This window comes from Coccinella septempunctata, chromosome 4 (genome assembly GCF_907165205.1).
Source record: "Coccinella septempunctata chromosome 4, icCocSept1.1, whole genome shotgun sequence".
Lineage (NCBI taxonomy): Eukaryota > Metazoa > Arthropoda > Insecta > Coleoptera > Coccinellidae > Coccinella > Coccinella septempunctata.
The window spans coordinates 9,533,242-9,552,215 of NC_058192.1; the positions used below are offsets into that span (position 1 = coordinate 9,533,242).

An 18,974-nucleotide genomic window follows, 5' to 3' on the forward strand; every position below is an offset into this window, starting at 1 on the left:
TGAGACTTAAAAGCTCCCATCAGTATATGAAAAACTTTCCTGTTTCATTTTCCTCCGTTTAGTAGGCAGGTACAGTTTGATTAGATAAAAAGTAGGTAACTAATTATAACGCACGATAACCAAAGCCGCATGTGCTTATCTTCCCTAATGAGCGTAAAAATCTTCGGAAACACGAATTATTAATACATTACAAGGGAAATAATTGTGCACGCTGGGAGCCAACTGAGAGTGAAAGTACTTCTCACAGTCTTATACGCGATTTTCCTAAGATAAACTGGAGTTAGATACGATGTAAGACTTGCTAAGTGAGTTTTATTTGAGTCAACATAATGTCGTTTACCAAAAAGTATGGTAATTTGGAGTATGTAAGAATACTACCCGACACAGAAGCTCTACTTTCTTCGGAGTACAACGAGGATAACGACGAAGAAATTGAAGTGAAATACGTTCACAGGCACCTTGAAGATAAGGTAAGTTGAACTCTTGTGAAATTAGCGATCTTTATATATACGCGGAATGCACGAAAATGTGCATTGACTGATGGAGTTCAAATGAAAAAGAAAAAAGAAACTCTAAAATGTTGGTGGAATAACCTAAATGAAACAATAAAATTTGAGACTTAAATCAAGCATTACTGAGGCATTGTACAGGGTGTTATTTGTGATTGAGTGCGACAAACTTTAGGGGGTGATTCTTCTTTACGGAATTTTGTCCGTAAATGCTTCGTTTTCCGAGATAAGGTCTGTTGAATTTTTTTTTGACTGACTATATTTATTGGAATGAAGCCGGTCATGACATGTAAATGAAATTTTTTTTCAGAGGTAGTTAGGTATAGCGCATTTTTTGGCATGTAAATTAATTTACAAATTGATGCAGTTATAAGTGACAAAATTTCGTTTTTCTGGATGATAATCTACTACCACACAGATCCGACCAGGTGATTAGTGGGTTCCATATTTAGCATATTACCTTCAAGATCAACTGAGCTAAATCCCATCGAGCACGCTCAGGACCAATAAGAAAAAGCCATTGATGCGCACAGACCACACTGGGAAACGCTTGATGAGCAGCTTCGAGAACTTTGATCTTTTGCCACAACTTCGGTAACAAATTTAGCTGGATTTTTTCAATATAACTTGGTGGAAAGCATGCTGCAAAGATGCCAAGCAGTTATATTGATGAACGATGTACGTGGTGGTCATACTTTGTGTTAAGGATGAGAACTATGAATAATAAATGGATCGCGCCTTCTTGATAAGGAAAGTGAATTGAGTTCTTCCTCGTTTCCGGTTAGATGGCGCTAGAGCTTGTTCCTTCACCGTACCGCCTACTGATATCGAATAAAGGAGCCATAAATTCATTACATTTCTATCAAAGTAGGAATTTTGTTGCTCTAATGAGGTCAAATGTAAGCATCTACTCATTCTCGACGAGATGGTAGATATTTCTGTTAATACTTTGAGTGATTTTATATCGTAACATTTGTTGATTTTATATCAGGCAGTGTTATTATTGCAGCCTATAGAGACCTAGATATCTTTGCCAAGACATGCTCTATCAATTTTGTTGGGCAGCGTATATCAGAACTATGAATTTTCAAAATTATCAGGATTTCGGTAAATTTGTATGTTTCTTCAAGGGTAGGGGTAAACTTGAACCCGTAAAATCTGTGGGGCATGCTTGAAAGAGGACAGTTCTTCATCAAGACGCCGGAATCGTGGGGTCTCAGCATTTTCGCTGTTCACCTGAGTGGAGGTCCGGCTGAGTAGCGAATAAAACCTCATTACCTTATTGCAATTCGCCCGTTAATTAATATTCTTGTTGCCTCCTCCGTTCACTCGGTCGTTTTAGTTCGTTCCGGACGTTTCGCAGGGTCAGTCGATCAGCTCCGAGTGAGATACCCGCGCAAGGAACGTACGTGGAGTAAGTTTGTTTTCGAGTCCGAAAAAAAGTTTTTTTTTCGTCGGAGCATGGACCCCGCATCATTTTGACTAGATGGATAAGATGACTGGACGCGCTAACAACGCGACAAACATGGAGATCGGTCAGAGTAATCAGGTAGGTGCGAATTTTGAATTATCAACGAGAAAAAATTGAGGGAAATATGTATATGGAGTAATATAGACGCGAATTTATCGAAGTTGAAATTAATTGAAGAGCAGCAGCTGAAATTTTCAAACAGGGCCGAAACATAATATGGTTTTTTGAATGAAAACAATATTTTATTTCCATTATTGTATGATTGAATTATTAAAATCATATGAATAATAATAAATAATCATAAAGTATCAAATTGGGATACTTTGAACGACTCCAGTGACTCTGAATATTAATACTAGTGCGGTGTGAACCAAAATACACATAAGGAAGAAACTAGAACTTCAAATCTTCAATCTTATTACTTTTCAAGTTACTCAATCCGCAATTTAGGCCTCAAAAATGACCCTTGTTTGATTAGCTTATTTAATCATTTCCATAACCATCCAAATGCTTTACTACTTCTCTTTAAGGGTAATGTGATATACAGGTTATAGTTATACGGGGTAAATGAAGAGTTGCAAAAAAATTTAAGGGATAAGATTTCTTGTTAAAAATGGTGTGGGTCCTTCATATAATTTCTCATCGAGCAGTTCTTGCTGTGTATCATACACATTAGATTGTCATCAATCACAAATTTTGAAAGAATCTTCTGAACTTTTATCCACAGATTACAGAGTAGAAGAGAGACTTTTATCTCGGAGAAGAGAAATATTCCTCCACTTCCTCGAACGTTAGTGTTTATTTATTTATCACTGTTATGGATTTTTTTTTTGATTTGAAAACTTCAAACGAGAATATCTCATGTTTTCGTAGGAGAAAATGAGACATTCGACATTTACAATATAAAATAATTACAATTTATAAATCAAATTCCCAAAAAAGTATCAGAATGTCCTGAACTAAACAATAGCTCCTCATTTACATTAGCTGGAACCTCGAAATCCGTCTTAATTAAACATTGAGTGAAATGACTTCTAATTTGATGTTAATGAAGTATTTATATTCCTTTTATGAAATATTTTCAACTTCAAAGGCATTGTTACTCAGATTTTCCAAGGTTGAGCTGATTAGATCTCCCACATATACCTACTTAATCATCATATCCATTTTTCGAATGCACTTTATTTTAATAATGGCAATAAACTAAGAGATTTGGTTTTGGCCATTTTCCACATTAATATTTGGAATTGGAAACAGAATGATAAAACCCTGAAATGACCAAAATTGAGGATTCCTCTTCGAAGTTTTATTAACAATTGAAAAATAAATTGAATGAATTAAAACAGACTACTCTTAGAATATTTGTAAATTTTGAACTGAAACTGAAAAAGCGAATGAATATCTAATTGTAATTTGACAAGGAATCAGATATCGATGAGCGATATTATGATTAATGTATTTTTAGATAAATACTGCATTTCCATGTTGATTGACTAATTCATTGAAACAGGAAACAACTACCAAAACATGCATGAGTATTTCAGCGTTGTCTTGAATAAATCTTCAAGATTTTCTGATTCAGTAGAGAATGAGAGGAAAATATCCTCAAATGGATCAATGTAACAATACCAGTAGTAACCTTTATTAACCATTATATTAACAATAATCATTATCGTTAGTATTCAGTGAATCACACTGGTTAAAATAGATTGATAATATAGATACATTTGAACTTGATGTCTAATAGGTATATTTTCTGTGTTTTCAACAACTATTCCAACATTTCTCCAAAAATAATACCGAAAATTCGTCTTTTCGAGGAAAAACAATTATATAGATTTCATCTTGTTGTCTAGAAATTTAATGATCTGTAACACTTTCAACAATTATTATCGTTGATATGGAGGGATTCATTGATTATTATATACTTAAATAATATATTTAGCTCTTATAGCAGAGTTGTTGAATTCTCAAGCGATGCTTTTAATCGAGCAAATTAAAAAAAATCTGGGTGGTGACCGAAGATTCTATCCAATCGAAGTTATTTGGGCAGCAATTCTTCAGCTGGTGGTTAAGAGTTGTTCCAAAAACATTTTTTATTATCTTTTTCATGTACTCTGCTGACAGCAACAACATCCTCCTTAATCTTCCAATCTGATATCAGATATCTACTTTGTGAGCTCCAACCACAAATCATTCTCTTGTAGATATTCCCAAATATTATGAACAATTCTTGTGGTGTATATCTATATCTTATCATTTTTTTCTAGTCAAAATAATCGTTTTCCTTGATAAAGTGGTGGATATAACAAATGCAAAGATTTGAAAATATACAAACATGAAAATGCCATTAAAGAAATAATAGTTTTTGTTGATTTTCTAACCTTTTTTAACGATGAAAAATTCGTGACTCGTGAAATTCACCCCAACATATTATTAAAATTTGCATGTCAAGTTTTCAAATAGAGAAACGCGTGTATTTCGCACTCTATAATTACAATCCAGGAGCCTTTTGATTGAAAAAACCTCAAGAGTTGATTAATTCAACACCTACGTAAGCAGCTGATTCTATCAGGGCTAGAAGTTTTCCTGTTACCTTTCGAACAACAGCATTCGATGTGGAATAGAATAATACCAACAATACTGGTGCGAAAATTCAATGAATGATAGTTTTACTGTTAAGAATCTCATTGTCTGGAGATTTTATCGATTTCATTTCATGGCTTTAACGCTTTTTCGTTGAATGAACTCGTAAAATCTTTCACGTGAAGTATTTCAGATCGATCTGATTTGAAAATGAAAATTTTTCGGTCATAAAACCGATAGAATGAGAGAAACCATTTTGCTAGACATTTCTGAACCCTCCATTTGATTTGAAGGTCAGATTTATGAATTTTCGCATTCTTTTAGTTATTTAGCTAAAAGTGCGGTGAGTGGTATGACTTATGGCCATACTAATGATACTACACATGGCAGTAATTGCCGGATGCCCTAAGTTTTTTTTCCAAATACTAAGTATTCGATTCGAGTATAGAAACTGGTCAAATCGCAGGTATAAAAAACATGGAAGATTATGAAAAGGTGAAAAGAATATTGGAATTTGAGAGTACTTTCGGAAACAGACAATTTCCAAATCACGAAATGTTCGCGTGGGCTGAAACAAGAACAATTCGTTCTGCTGTTTCAACGTTTCAACCGAAACGCTTTTTGTTCTCTAGTTGAAAATACAACTTCGTCGATATGAATGTAGGTTAACACCGACTAAGAAGTTGAATAAATTAGCATTGTTGTGATAAGGAACCTATTTCCTTGTGTGTAAATCCCTTTTCGCACTCGACCATTGATTTTCGGAAATGCTGCTCCATTTGGGGTAGACGTTATGGCATTCCTTTATGTTCAAAACCAATCGAACATTTTAATTATTCGATCTTGGAGAATTCATTTTCCAAAGAAACCCCTTTGCCCTTGAATTCATGAATCCCATTATTGAGTGTAATATAAGCTCATACTCCGTTACTTCCCACAAATTTAATTAAAAAAATTATCTCAAAATTGAGCTCCTTATCAAACTCAAACTCCATTAAAGCCTTACCTAATCAGAGAAAAAGTTTTTATGAGGATCTAAAGAGCGTTTTGTGATGTATTCTTATCACACACCTGTCTTTTCTTTTTCTCTTCGTATACCGGTCAAGGTAGTTCAGAGGCATTCAGAGTGGTACTTTCTCTTTCGAATTTGAGAGCAAACACAATTCCCTTCCACGTATAGAACTTTCCGCCAATGTAATTGCTTAATTTAATTCATTCGAAGTCCTTCATTTTCAATTCACTAGCTCCAAGTAGGTCTGTAGAACATAGTGGGCCTGGAAAATTCTATTCATTCATAAGTGAGTCTATGATACTCTTTATAGTTTGTTTGTATGTGCCGTAGGATTCATTTCGAGGATTTGGAGCAACACTTCCTTTTGGTGCACCATTATCAAGAAGTTTCGTATTATAGTCGATCAGAGGAGAACAATGCAGAATATTGGTATTTCAATGCCTTTATAAGATCATTCGCCAATAATTTTTGAGGGTTGAGGTACCTGCAGTTCTTTAATAAATCGTTTCAGACCACAAAATCTCATTGGGTAACATAATATCAAAAACAGTTGCACCAATTGCTAAACTTTCAATATGTTCCCTGGCTTAATCGTCGTCGGACACTCTGTATATTTAGCAGGAAATCTATCTTGGTCCCTTATGCAATACGACAATTAGGTATATTATTATAGTGTGGGATAATACATCTTTGATGATTCAGACTTTTTTCATTTCGATTTGTAATAGTGAAAGTTGTTTCGCTATGATAATAGTATCATCAATCATCAGGTGGACGAACTCAAACTAATTTAACCAGCCACTTACATTTTAGGATCGATCAATCTTACTCCAACAAAGTACACAGATTTTTCAAGTTCAGCCAGGTTAATTTTAAAACGATGGACAATGCTATTGCGATGTTAGGAAATCGTTCTTCTAACTTTCACAAAAGAAATTGGATTTGTCTCGAAATATACATCTTTGCATAATTTATGGTTTCTGTTGAGAAAACATTCTATTAACCTTCTCTGCAATAATTCTTCTTCCTTGATCTTGAAGGGAAAATATGCTTTACGTAGATAATTAATAAAATAAAATTTTCGAGGTCTCTGGAAATTTTTTTCCAAATACATCGTACCAAGGAGCAAAATAATTATAGGAAAGGTGAGGCGATGTTCACCTCAAGTGAGTGTTTAAGAAGGTAATTGTGCGGTTCCTCACTTAATTGGATGATTGATGACCTCGAGAATTATGAGCAGGGTAATATTGATAAATAGGCGTTGATACGAATTGAACTGATGCAGAAGTTTCTCTGTTGGCTCGATCAAATTCAAATGAAAAAATATCTATAATTTATTATTGGCACTGATATAGTACCTTTCTGGAGAATTCTGAAGTTCAAACTTGACCAGAAATGAAAAATAATAGGTATTCAATAATTAAAATTTAATTTGGCAATGTAGGATTCAATATGCTATTATTCTATTCGATTCCTACATAACTAAATAATAATTTATTCAGAATTTTAGCCAGAAAAGAGCTTTCCATTCATCAGCTTCAGGGAAAACAATATATCGTGAAACTTTAGTTCCACACTCAGAATTCAAAAGTGCTTGTTTATAGATAACACGTTATCTATCAACTCTCTGACGCAATAATTTCGGAATACGAAACCCCCAGTATTATTATGTGACAGAAATGAGAATACAGCTTTCAACTTCAAGGGAGATTTCTTCGTTGGTGATATTCAACGAAGGTGAAAGTTTTGCATCGAACTATGCTCGATTTACATGTCTGATTTTATTCGGTGATCACATTTTATTCAGTCCAAATAAGGTAGCATTAAAATAGAAACGGAGATATCAAGATCGCGGTATATTCAGAATAATTAATGCTCCTTGATGAGCAGTTTGAGGCATCAACGTTTTAACAACAGGAAACGAAAAGAGTTGGAAGATATGATTGGGAGTGTGCCTACATCCTGGTCATAATAATACCGGATTTTGAAAAGTGGGGCTTTGAAATTTTATGGATTCCTTTTAATTGCCAAGGTTGTATAGAAGTGGAATTTATAGGAATCGCTAATTTGACATTTTGCATCGTTTTGCAGTCGTATTTCGTATAAAATTCAGAAACCACAGTCATACTCAGTTTTTCATGGGGGGGCATATATATTTTTTGCTCGATTCCAAATGTTCAGTATTGGAAACAATAAACCAATGCTTTTCAGAGCATAACTTCCATGATATTTCATATACGATTACTTTGTTGCACTTGGGGTAAATGTAGGTATTCCAAAAAAAAGTATATAAAAATGATTTTCCAATCGCTACTGAAATATTTCGCTATCCAGGTATTTGCGATGTTCCCAAGTTCTGATTGTATATCATACAATGGGATTTTCTACCTGACACTTATATTGTTGGAGGTTTTCAAAGGACTACATATATTCTGCTGCAAAATAAGTGGTTTCATGACGCAAGAGCCCAGCCTTCTATTGAACTGAATATTTTTGAATACTACTTTAGTGTGGTTGTGGGTAAGTTAACTATCCTTATCGATTTGCGATATCCATTTCATGGAGGGTATTGCATGCCAAAATATACGCCCTCTTATTGGGGCCAGGAAGATAAGGATTTGAGAAATTTAAGGGCATTTATCCAATATTGTTAGCTTAAAATCAAGGAACATTACTGGCGAAAGAAAATATCACAGTGCAACTGTTTTATCATCATGAAATCTACGAAATAACCAATATAAGGAGTAACAATTCACATCTTGGTATAACTCTAATTAGGCAAACAAATACCTATACTCCACGCCAAATTAATTCAAGTTTACATCCCAACAAAATTTATAGCAATCCATAAATTCATTAGGACCGAGCGATTCTCTCAAGAAAAGGCAATAAAATTTCAATTACAAAAACGAACTTCTGCTTGAACTTTACAACAGTTTACTCACAGCTACATTTTCTCAATATTTGAACGTTAAATAACTTCGATCCAAAGAAGAACCTAAACACGAGCTCTAAAGTTTCATCCGACTGAGGTAAAATAAATTATTTCAAACTATAATATATTGATGCTTATTTCTGAGTGAAATTGTTTATGAACTAACGATAGTTTACATGTGAGAAACAATAGTTGAACACTTTTCTGAGAAGAACTGATTGTATTGATATTTTCTCGGGAATTCAATGGTTGGTTGTTTTTCCACAAACTTCGTCATCGATCACCCATAACAACGATATCGTTATGGAGTATGTATTTCTTTTTATCTAATCGTTCAGAGTATTTGACTGGTTATGAAAGGGAACCTTTAAGGTCTTACTAGAACGGGTGACATTTCAATGATAAAAATCTAAAAGAAACAAGATAGGCTCTCAATTTTACTTGCAATAGATTCAGTTTGTTCGAAAATCTATATTTTTCTGCCAAACTTTTGGATTTCTATTAATATTTCCCAGAAAATATCCTTGTTTCATCTCTTAACTCATTTTGGAAGTTGTCCATTTGACCATTCTCCTATAGTCGCTATTTCCGAGTAGGTATTTCCCAGTCTACGATCTGGTACACAGCATCTTCTGTCCAACAACCGTTTCCTTTGAAACAGAAAGTGAGGTGTTTAGTAACAATAAACTTAGCATTCCACAACGATTCTTGAATTCGATATTCATATCATGCTCACTTTCACTAAAGGTTACCAACAATTGTTCCTTCTATAGAGCGCGCTCACAAGTGGTTGTTTGTAACTACAAATTACAATTCCATATGCGATGATCTCTAGATTGCCATCGGGTACATGGAATGGGAATTTTTTCCGAACACGCCAACCCTGTTGCGAAAATGAAGGAGGACTATTGGGTAGAAACTTAAATTATTCGTTCATTATCAGCCCTTCAGCGTAAAAAATTAGTTGCGGGTTGATTGCAACGATAAAAAATGAAAGGTTTAGAATTTCCAATGAATAATGAATGAGTTTTATTTCTCCAGTTCAAATGTTTCTTATCTCCCATCAATAATTTAAAGGGAAAGAGTAGGCTTTCGTTATTTTTTTTTCAGTAAACTCAAATCTGCTTCAGCAACTTGCAACTTCCTTATCATTCAAGAATTTCGATGTTTTTCTTTCTTGAAGAATATGTTTAGGTATCTATCAGGAATTTACGTGTCAAGGATATTCAAATAGTGTTTAAGACACTCAATAATTATTTTAATAGGAAATGTTGGGTTAGAAAAGTTATACATATTTCAAAAGATCTCCTGCTAGGAAATGCTGATTAGAAAATAAAACTGAATATTCAAATTCTTACATGGATCCTTCATGAAGAAACAATTCATTCATTATCTAGACAGGAATTATGAATCGATCTTTGAGAATGAGAAAAATTGATGAGGTATATTGAGAATTCCGAAATCCAAATACCAGCAGCTCATCTGAAAATATAATTTTTTTTGTGCATTGCATGATTTCTCCTCGTTAGCGATCCTCCTCCAATTAAATACCGAACACTGGAACCTGCTATTTACCAGCGAATGCCGGATTTACTTATTTTGTATGGAATTATTTTGGGATTTGAATTCTAGTGACCTACTCTTTTTATAATTAAGAATTCGGCCCTAGATCTAACTAAGTAGGTATGCATGATGAAAACTGTATAATGCTTCTACAAAAAATAAAGAATTTCAGAGCGAAATTAGTCCATTTTATGACACTGTAATCTTGATTGGATAATAAAACGAAGCACTGAAAGGGAAATTCTTTATTCTCGTCAAAAATAAATATAGGATTCGATTGTGTGATTATTCACTATTTACTGGATAATGGAATTCCACTACTCTGATGGGAATGAGTATTCAAATGATTTGCAGTAGATTTACATAAAACGAAGACACAAAACATGAATAATACAAATAATATAGATATTGTTGATTGATATCAAGTATCCTTTAATTTGGGTCACTATTTTTCAATCGCAAATGAGCCTCTATGCAAAATAAACATATTTGATTTTTGTCAAATTAATGCCCACCTCAAATTTAACGTGTAACAGTTGTTGTAATGAAATATCATCTTGAAATTCTGAACATTTAACGCACAAAATAGTTGATTCAATACTTAAATAAATGCTATTTATTTCTCTCATTCCTTCGAATCTATATGAATTCTGAAGCCGGTCAGACAAGTTTCCAAGTTCATGAATTATAAAAAACACCATAACAAACTTCAGCTCCTCCATACTGCACATGGATAAAGTGGGATCAAGACCTGAAACTCCAGAAAATAAATAAATTGTATGTTTGGATCGAATCAACGGTTGTCACAGATGGAGTATTGCTTTTTCACCTACCAAAACCAAAAATATCCCTCAATCTTCTCATGTTCATTCACACTATTGTCCGACCTACATTTGTATTTCCGCAGTAAATCATTCTAACGTCACAATTAATTCATTCATTAATTTCTTCAATATACAAAACATTCCTTCTTATTTTTAATGGAGAAATCTCACGCAACCAGAAAGTAGATTGAAAAAACCTACAGCTGCTTTTGTAGTCAGAGTAGGTTTGTGTGAATAAAACAACAATAAAATGAAGTGGCAATTTTCTCGTGATAATTGCAGAATTTTGGGTTGTGATAACGAGTTCACTCTCGTTTTTTTTGTTATATTTTCTTACAATTTTCCAATTTTCTGTTGAAGAGAGGTCATTAGCCACGAATCAAAATAAATGGCAGGAGCAATACCTATCTGTAGAACAGATCTCTCTGGCTTTTCATCGTTTTACTCGAAATTTTCTTCCGGAGGAATGTTCAAGTAAGTTTTTACTTTTGAGAGAACTTTTGTAGAACGTAAAAATATCGCAAAAATTTAGAAACAACGAATTGATGAGCTTCTTCAGTTCAATTTCTTTCTTCTGAGTGGTTCTTTAGAAACCCAGGAATTCCGCAAAAATTAAGTACAAAATTATTCATTCTTTGGGATTTCAAATAAAATTAACCTGCCTGGAATTGACTATCAAAGTTCGCTTGGTGTGGCTTTATTATGAAAAGTTAATTCGCTCTGAATATCGCTTAAAATTTGATTGCCAACTCATTGCATAAATTGCATCCAAGCAGCCGTCCTTGGATAGAAGAAAATTATTAACTTTATTCCTCCAGGTGTACTTTACGATCGAAGTCTATTTTACGCAATAGAAGTTCAAATTGTTCGATGTACTTTCGATTTTCACGTTGTTTTCGCACTGCACATGCTGATGCAAGAGCAACTATTCACTGTTTTCAAGAAGGTGTTAGACAGAAATGAATAATTTTTCAATAATTTGTTTTTATATCATTCTATTCAGAAAATCTTTCTAATTGTCTACTTTTCGGCCATTCTACATAAATTTCCTCAAAGAACAGTTGAATGGCCGAATATAATGGACACATTTTAAATATTCAGTGGATTGCTTTGATCCCTTGCCTTCTAATGAACCTTTGGAATAGAGCTACAAAAAGTCATTAAGCCTGCCCTGAAACTTACACAGTTTATGAGTCATGTAGATTTCAAACAAAATGAAAGAATCCGGTGTTTGTCCATATTAATAACCTGAACGATCCTCCATTCAGGTATTACACTCGCTCAATGCTGCTTGGCTTCCAGAATTTCCCAACATTTCCAAAATACACACAAGATCAAGCTGAAACTAGTAGGATGAAAAAATGTTGTGGTGAGGCTCTTGAAAAGTTTCACATCCTTACACATTTAATTCAAAAAATTTTCCCGTTGCTCAACAAACGTTATCTTTATGTTGAGGCAACAGTTGTATATTGAAACCATTATCCAACACTATCTATCTTTACTATCCTAACTGGAGCAACAGAAAAACCATAAATGACAATTGATCGAACAAACACAATGTAAATTCAAATTAATTCATTGCTCAGTTTTATTTTAATCTCATTATTTGTTACAGGACCTCATATCAAACAAGAGTAGAATAAAAACGAAAAGATGGATTATAGCTGGAATTATAATCCTATTAGTTGTAGCATTAGTGATTGCATCTTTAGTGTTATTAAAAACTAGTGAAGAGTATGAAGTGAAACCAGCTGCCCTTTCTGGTAGAAGAAGCTTATCGTTAGAAGACTTTTTGTATGGTAAATTTTTCGCGCAAGGTTTCAATGGAACATGGATATCAGGTGAGTCGCCTGTCTGTTATGCATAAGGTTATTAACGGAAAAACAATGTGAATTGGAGCTTTTACTTATCTTTGATAAGTGCTGCAAGGCTATATTTGCGAAAATATTTTCCCTTTTTGAGCAGCTTAGATACATGTCTCTTAAACTGGCACCAACTGATGAAAACCAATTTTGAATTTATTTCTCAGAAACCAGAAATCTTACAGAAATTCTGGGGGAGTGAGAAGGCAATCAAAACAATTGCAAGGGATGGAAACAGCCCTTGATTTACAAAGAATGAGATCAAAAACGTTCATTTTACCACTTAATCTGATAAATTTTCCAACGAAAATATTCCTTTCTAAGGTGTCATAGGAAATGATTTTTTCTCACATTCAGCTTACGCAGTCTAAAAACACGGTGGTATTTGAATGAAATGCCGTCTAAGCCTTTTGATCAATACGCAATTTTCAGTAAAAAATGCAATGTTTTGAGAACAATCGTTCTCTCTCATGGAGACTGTATAATAATATGTTCTTGGCAAGACAAGAGGAAGAGTAAGATTACTGCCGAACATTTCAACCCTTATACATCCTTACTTCATCCCCAATTCGGTTGGAGTATTCTCCCCTATAGAAACACTTCAATCGCAGGAGTTATTTGAGCAGACCCTCTTCAAAAGCTCTCAAAACAATAGGAACTCATCAAACAGCTTTCAAATCAAGGTCAAGTAGATGCGAGAACATCTCCGAATGTTCTCTCCAAACTCATATTGAAATGTTTGAAGGCGAATCCATAACAAAGGATAAGGTCGAAAGCTGGCTGTCGGTTTCGGATTTGTTCAATTTGAATATCGCTAATGGCAAAAGTGACGGCTTGATGCTAGAATGGAGAAATTGTGTTTGTTCAGGAACTCGCGTTCAAATTATGTTTGCAGCTTATGATCTGAAGGGGCGTTGATAGTTAATCGATGTTCGAATGCTATTATCTATTCTTAAGATTCGAAAAATATTCTAGTTTAACACCTGGTCCACCAACAATAAGCAGAATTAATCAGAGGGTATTGCAGATAATTAAGAGCAGTATACAAAAAACTTTTTTCAATGGACAATTAAATTTTACATCTTTGCCATTTCAGCATAATGAGAATTTATCTTTGGAAGAATAAACAAAGAACCTCTTCTGAAGAACACTTTCGGTTTTTTAAAAATCTGCAAGAGAATACATCAGAGATAAATCATATTTTTCTAGAATGCATTTTGAACTCCTTCAACAATAAAATGGCTTATTATTTTTATGAAGGTTTTCAAGATTAGGCAGGTATATTAGATGATTTGACCCTGTTTATCTCTCTAAAAAGTTATTCTAGAAAAATATTAAAACCTATCCTAATTGAAACTTATGAGGATGCAGTTTCATGTAGTTAATAGTTTCAATTCTCAGTCTAATTATTCAATTAGACTTTTGTCAACTTTGTTTTTCTATCTACTTTGAATTTGAGCAGAACACGAATGAACTCTTGTTTTCGTCAAGCTCTTTAAATTTTTTTTCAGGAGATTCAGTGAATTAACTGCCTACTTTCAGCCCACAATTTTACGAGCCAAGTAATGGATTTTGATAAGAGCTCGAAATTACCGCTAAACATCACATTGCACTTGAATTTGCATTCCTTCTATATATTTCGGGGAATAACATTTTTCGTTCATTACCACTCATAAATAATAATAATATGTAGATTCAAGCAAGAAAGATAATTTTATACGAAAAGCTCCCATGAGTCTGATTCAAGATTGAGTAAGGAATGAAAATGTTGATGTTTTACAAAGATACAAGCTCTTTTAAAACAAGTTGAAGATCTCTCATTTCTTATTTCTTGTTGGTAAAAAGTTAGATGAAATTATTTTTTTCAGGTAGTGAGTTGATGTTTCAAGATGCCAATAATAATCTAGTTTTACATAATATCAAAGCTGAGAATAGTTCTCTGGAAGTCCTGTTGAAGAGTAGTGATCCAGTAAGTTGAATTCACTTATGACTTGACTTCGATTCACTTTGGAAGAAATCATTCTAGATTTTTCCTACATCAGTTTCCCTTAAGAAGTTTTTTCTTTTCAGATATCATCTAGACCCTACATCCCAGAGCTTTCAGCCGATAGAAAGTACTTACTCATAGCTCAGATACAAGCCCAGGTACTAAATTTCGATAAACAAATTTTCTCCGAATATGACTCGAATTGTTTTTTAGTTGTACAGGCATAGTAAAGTTAGTCGTTATACTGTAATTGATCTCGAAACCAATGAAAGAATACCGATAACGATAGAAGGCAACCCTGATCTCCTCCTAGTAGTCTGGGCTCCCGTGGGTTACGGTTTAGCAGTGGTTTACAAGAATAATCTTTTCTACAAGGAGAATCCAAAGGCTCAGGAAGTCAGGATAACGAATGATCCTGAATTTGTGTATAATGGAGTGCCAGATTGGGTATATGAAGGTGAGAAGTTGCTTTTTGCCTTTGCACTAAATTCATTGGTATTAATTTATATCTTTTGTTGCCTAATTTAGATTACCCTTGGGTAAGATGACTGTTTTCAGACATAAGTGCAATAGTATTCTCGAGCTTGCCTGATTTTTCCTGAAAAACTGATGACAATTATTTCAATGAATACATATTTTTCTTTCAGAGGAGGTGTTGAGTTCGAATAAAGCCTTATGGTTTTCACCTGATGGTAGAAAACTAGCCTTTGGCAAGTTTGATGATAGACCTGTTCCCTTGATGGTTATACCATATTTTGGAGATCCAGGAACGAAAGCGTCCCAATATCCAAGGGTTAACGCAGTCAAATATCCAAAAGTAACAGTAAAAACCTTCTGTTATGTTATATTGTAAGAGATATTTTTCAGGCGGGTACACCGAATCCTATAGCCAGTTTACACTCTGTAGATCTCAGTGATTTATCCAACATCAAGATTTTGCAACCGCCAAGCAGTTTGATATCCCAGTAAGTAAACAATTAAGTTTGTGTCTGTTTAGTCGTTTAGTTCTGTTTCAACATTATTTCTACAATAAATTCGAAAATGCAGCCATTCTGTAAACCATCTAGGAAACTTATTACAGTGTTTTTTTAGGCAACCTATTTTGAGTGCTGTCCAGTGGGCTACCAACGAAACCGTGGCTGCTATCTGGCTTAACAGGGTACAGAACGAGTCATCCTTCATAGCGTACAGTGTCAACCCCCCTTATGAATCCTTTATTGTAAGTTCAACTGCCTTTTTACCGATACCAAATCATTTTCTTGATGGTGTTTCAGCTGAAGAACCTTGCTGAACCAGCCGGATGGTTGGAGTTGTTCACACCGATGAAGTTCAATAAGAACGGTTCGCAGTACATAATAATCTTATCCCATGACCAAGGGGGTGATGCTGGAGGATTTAGACACATCATGATGTTCAATATGACCGAAAATGCCAAAGGAGTACCTCTGACCAAGGGAAAGTTTGTGGTTACCGAAATTTTAGATTGGAATGAAGATGATGAGTTGGTGTGAGTACTACTGATAAAAAATGATTCCATTTTTAATCTAAAATCCCTGCAATATCGATTCTTCAATATTTACAACAAAGATAAATGATCTAAAATTCAGATAAAAGTCAAAAGCTTGGAATTGAGACATATGTCCTATTGGGATCGTCATACTTATTTCGTGTTTATTTCAGATACTACCAGGCAAACACACCAGAAGACCCAGCAGTACAACACGTTTACAGTGTATCGACCACAACTAAAAATGTGACTTGCCTATCCTGCGATATGAAGAGGAAAAATTCCTCCAAAAATTGTTTGTACAACACAGCACAATTCAGCACAGATTTCTCGTATTATTCCCTGTTTTGCCAAGGGCCTGATGTTCCCTACATAGTGATCAGATCGAAGGATAATTCCGAACTTTTCGAATGGGAAAACAATGACGATCTCTACAGATTCACGAGAACCAGGGAGATGCCTGTGATTAAGAGGATGCAGTTCAACGTAACTGAGGGTTTTACAGCACAGGTGACTTTGCAGTTGCCTCCCAATTTCGATCCATCTGGCAACACGAAATATCCCCTATTGATCAACGTGTGAGTAGGAAATTCTGTAGAGACATGCTTATTCACCCCACTACTTGAAAATAGAAAATATGATTGTGAAATATAAAGAGTAGTTCCATCAGCTTGGCAAATATTTTGTTTTCCACTTTTCGTTTTCTAGTTCACTTTGAAGGACTCTGGAGTGCAATTTTCTATTGAATCGCATGAACTGTTTGGTTTTCCGGAATCTACAAAACAACTTATATGCACTCTATATCCTAGGGTAGTAAAGGGATGCCCTAATTTCCTGACATTTCAGAGATGAAAATCTAAACGAAGGGAAATAGGCTCGCAAATTTGCTTGGAATAGATGAGTCACCTTATTCGAAAATTTATATTCTCATAGTAAACTTTCGAATATCACTGTTTACGAGAAAACAGAATTTTTGTTTTTCCACTTTTCATTTTCGAGCTCCCACTCAATTCTCTATTAAATATAAATTGGGTACTCAGCTTGAAACCAATACTAGCATCCTTAAAAGTCAATGACTCTCCTGTTGCTGAATAATTCTATTGTAAGATTTTTCTGCTTCACAAATAATAAATGTTGAAAACTCATCTAGTTTCTATGTTCTTTCCAGATATGCTGGCCCAGACTCTTCACAAGTTTCAGAAGAATTCATCTTGAACTGGGGAAGTTATTTAGCCTCCAACAGATCCTTCATATACGGAGTTATTGATGGTCGAGGGTCAGCCCTGAAGGGCGACAAGTATCTCTTTGCTGGATACCGTAATCTAGGAACCGTTGAAGTAGAGGACCAAATTCTTGTTACGAAGTGAGTGAGACATTCGGTTCGGGATGACGATCAGTTCACTTCATATTCCGAAATTGTTTTTTTAGGAAAATGCAAGAAACTTTGCCTTATATCGATAGAGAAAGAACGGCAATTTGGGGATGGAGCTATGGTGGTTATGCGGCTGGCATGGCTTTAGCCACGGAACGAGATAACGTATTCAAATGCGGAATATCTGTTGCTCCTGTAACTGATTGGGCTTTATATGGTGAGTTGACTGTGAGAGGACTTTTTTTCGGTTTCTGCTTTATTTTTCCCAACATGAAATTGAAAGGAGCAGGTTCTCCAGATTGTATCATAATTGCTTCTTACTTTCAGATACCATATACACTGAGAGATTCATGGGGTTGCCTACCTTAGAAGATAACCTCAGGGGTTACTTAAATGCCCAACTTTTAACTAAATACGGTGGTATCAGAGACAAGCTGTATTTCTTGATACATGGTACTTATGATGACAATGTACATTACCAACAGTCACTATTGTGGGCGAAAGTACTGGAGCAACAAGACATTTTCTTCAGGCAAATGGTAAGTATTTCATTGTTTCGAGAGATCTCTGCCTACACCATGAAATTTAAAGATAGTATAAACAGTATCACACTTGAAGAAGTCTCGATATTCTTGAATAGTATACAAGAGTGTGTAGAAAACCAGCATATTTTATAAAAAAATAATTTTACAGACATACACCGATCAAGTCCATGATTTGGGAAGTGTGAGGCCCCATCTGTATCATTCTCTGGAGAATTTCTTGGACGAATGCTTCAATGTTATATATCCGTGATGGTGGAAAAAATTTCAGTGAGTGAAAACTAGTCAGGAGAATCTGATTACCAATTCGAAAAGAAGAAATCTTACTGTTTGTCAGGGTTGAATCTATGTCATAGATCTCGAAATTTTTATAAATAAATGAATTTTATTATGTTGAGATAATGTCTGTAAATAAAGTTATTTTATGTTAAAAACGTCTCGTTATTTCATGCCTGAAGTGCAACAATCATGAAGACAAGAAGTTTAGAATTATGGCCTAGCTGCTTTCTGACATTTCGACCATAAGAGGTATGATCTAATAAGAAGCCTAATAAGTTAGTGAAATTCAGTTTATCAAATCTTGGTATTTAAGTCAAAAATTGGAAATTGAATAGTTTGTTGACATTTGTTCGTTCTTATCCCAAGTGAATTGTTTTAATCTTTATGAGATTCGTTCAATTTAATTCAATAGGTACTTTACAATGAGTCATACTATACAGTATTAATGACGCATTGGAAATTCATCGGTAATTTCATTCGTTCATCATGAATGGCATTGAAATTGTGGAAAATACTGGAGTACCT

At 34.4% G+C, this 18,974-nt stretch overlaps 1 protein-coding gene across 2 annotated transcripts; it reads left to right on the forward strand.

Moving 5' to 3' along the window:
• The first annotated feature begins 212 nt into the window (after window positions 1-212).
• On the forward strand, window positions 213-18,604 carry LOC123311804 (venom dipeptidyl peptidase 4-like). 2 transcript variants are annotated; one of them, XM_044895894.1, is made up of 14 exons: window positions 213-470; window positions 12,516-12,741; window positions 14,631-14,731; window positions 14,833-14,907; window positions 14,963-15,206; window positions 15,397-15,566; window positions 15,617-15,714; window positions 15,842-15,968; window positions 16,024-16,256; window positions 16,430-16,834; window positions 17,425-17,619; window positions 17,685-17,845; window positions 17,956-18,167; window positions 18,322-18,604. In XM_044895894.1, exons 1-14 carry the CDS (start codon window positions 330-332, stop codon window positions 18,421-18,423), a joined length of 2,490 nt encoding a protein of 829 aa, XP_044751829.1. In that variant the 5' UTR covers window positions 213-329; the 3' UTR covers window positions 18,424-18,604. The 2 variants fall into 2 exon arrangements, with proteins under 2 accessions (XP_044751829.1, XP_044751830.1); XM_044895895.1 differs by lacking the exon at window positions 213-470 and adding an exon at window positions 1,827-2,058.
• The last annotated feature ends 370 nt before the right edge of the window (window positions 18,605-18,974 follow it).

What these genes read in the sequence shown, in the direction of transcription:
- LOC123311804 (XM_044895894.1), top strand. Translation starts at nt 330, where the DNA reads ATGTCGTTTACCAAAAAGTATGGTAATTTGGAGTATGTAAGAATACTA. An exon ending in TGTTGAAGAGTAGTGATCCA is followed by an intron (nt 14,732 to 14,832) that starts GTAAGTTGAATT and finishes TTTTCTTTTCAG; the next exon opens with ATATCATCTAGACCCTACAT. An exon ending in TATCCCCTATTGATCAACGT is followed by an intron (nt 16,835 to 17,424) that starts GTGAGTAGGAAA and finishes TGTTCTTTCCAG; the next exon opens with ATATGCTGGCCCAGACTCTT.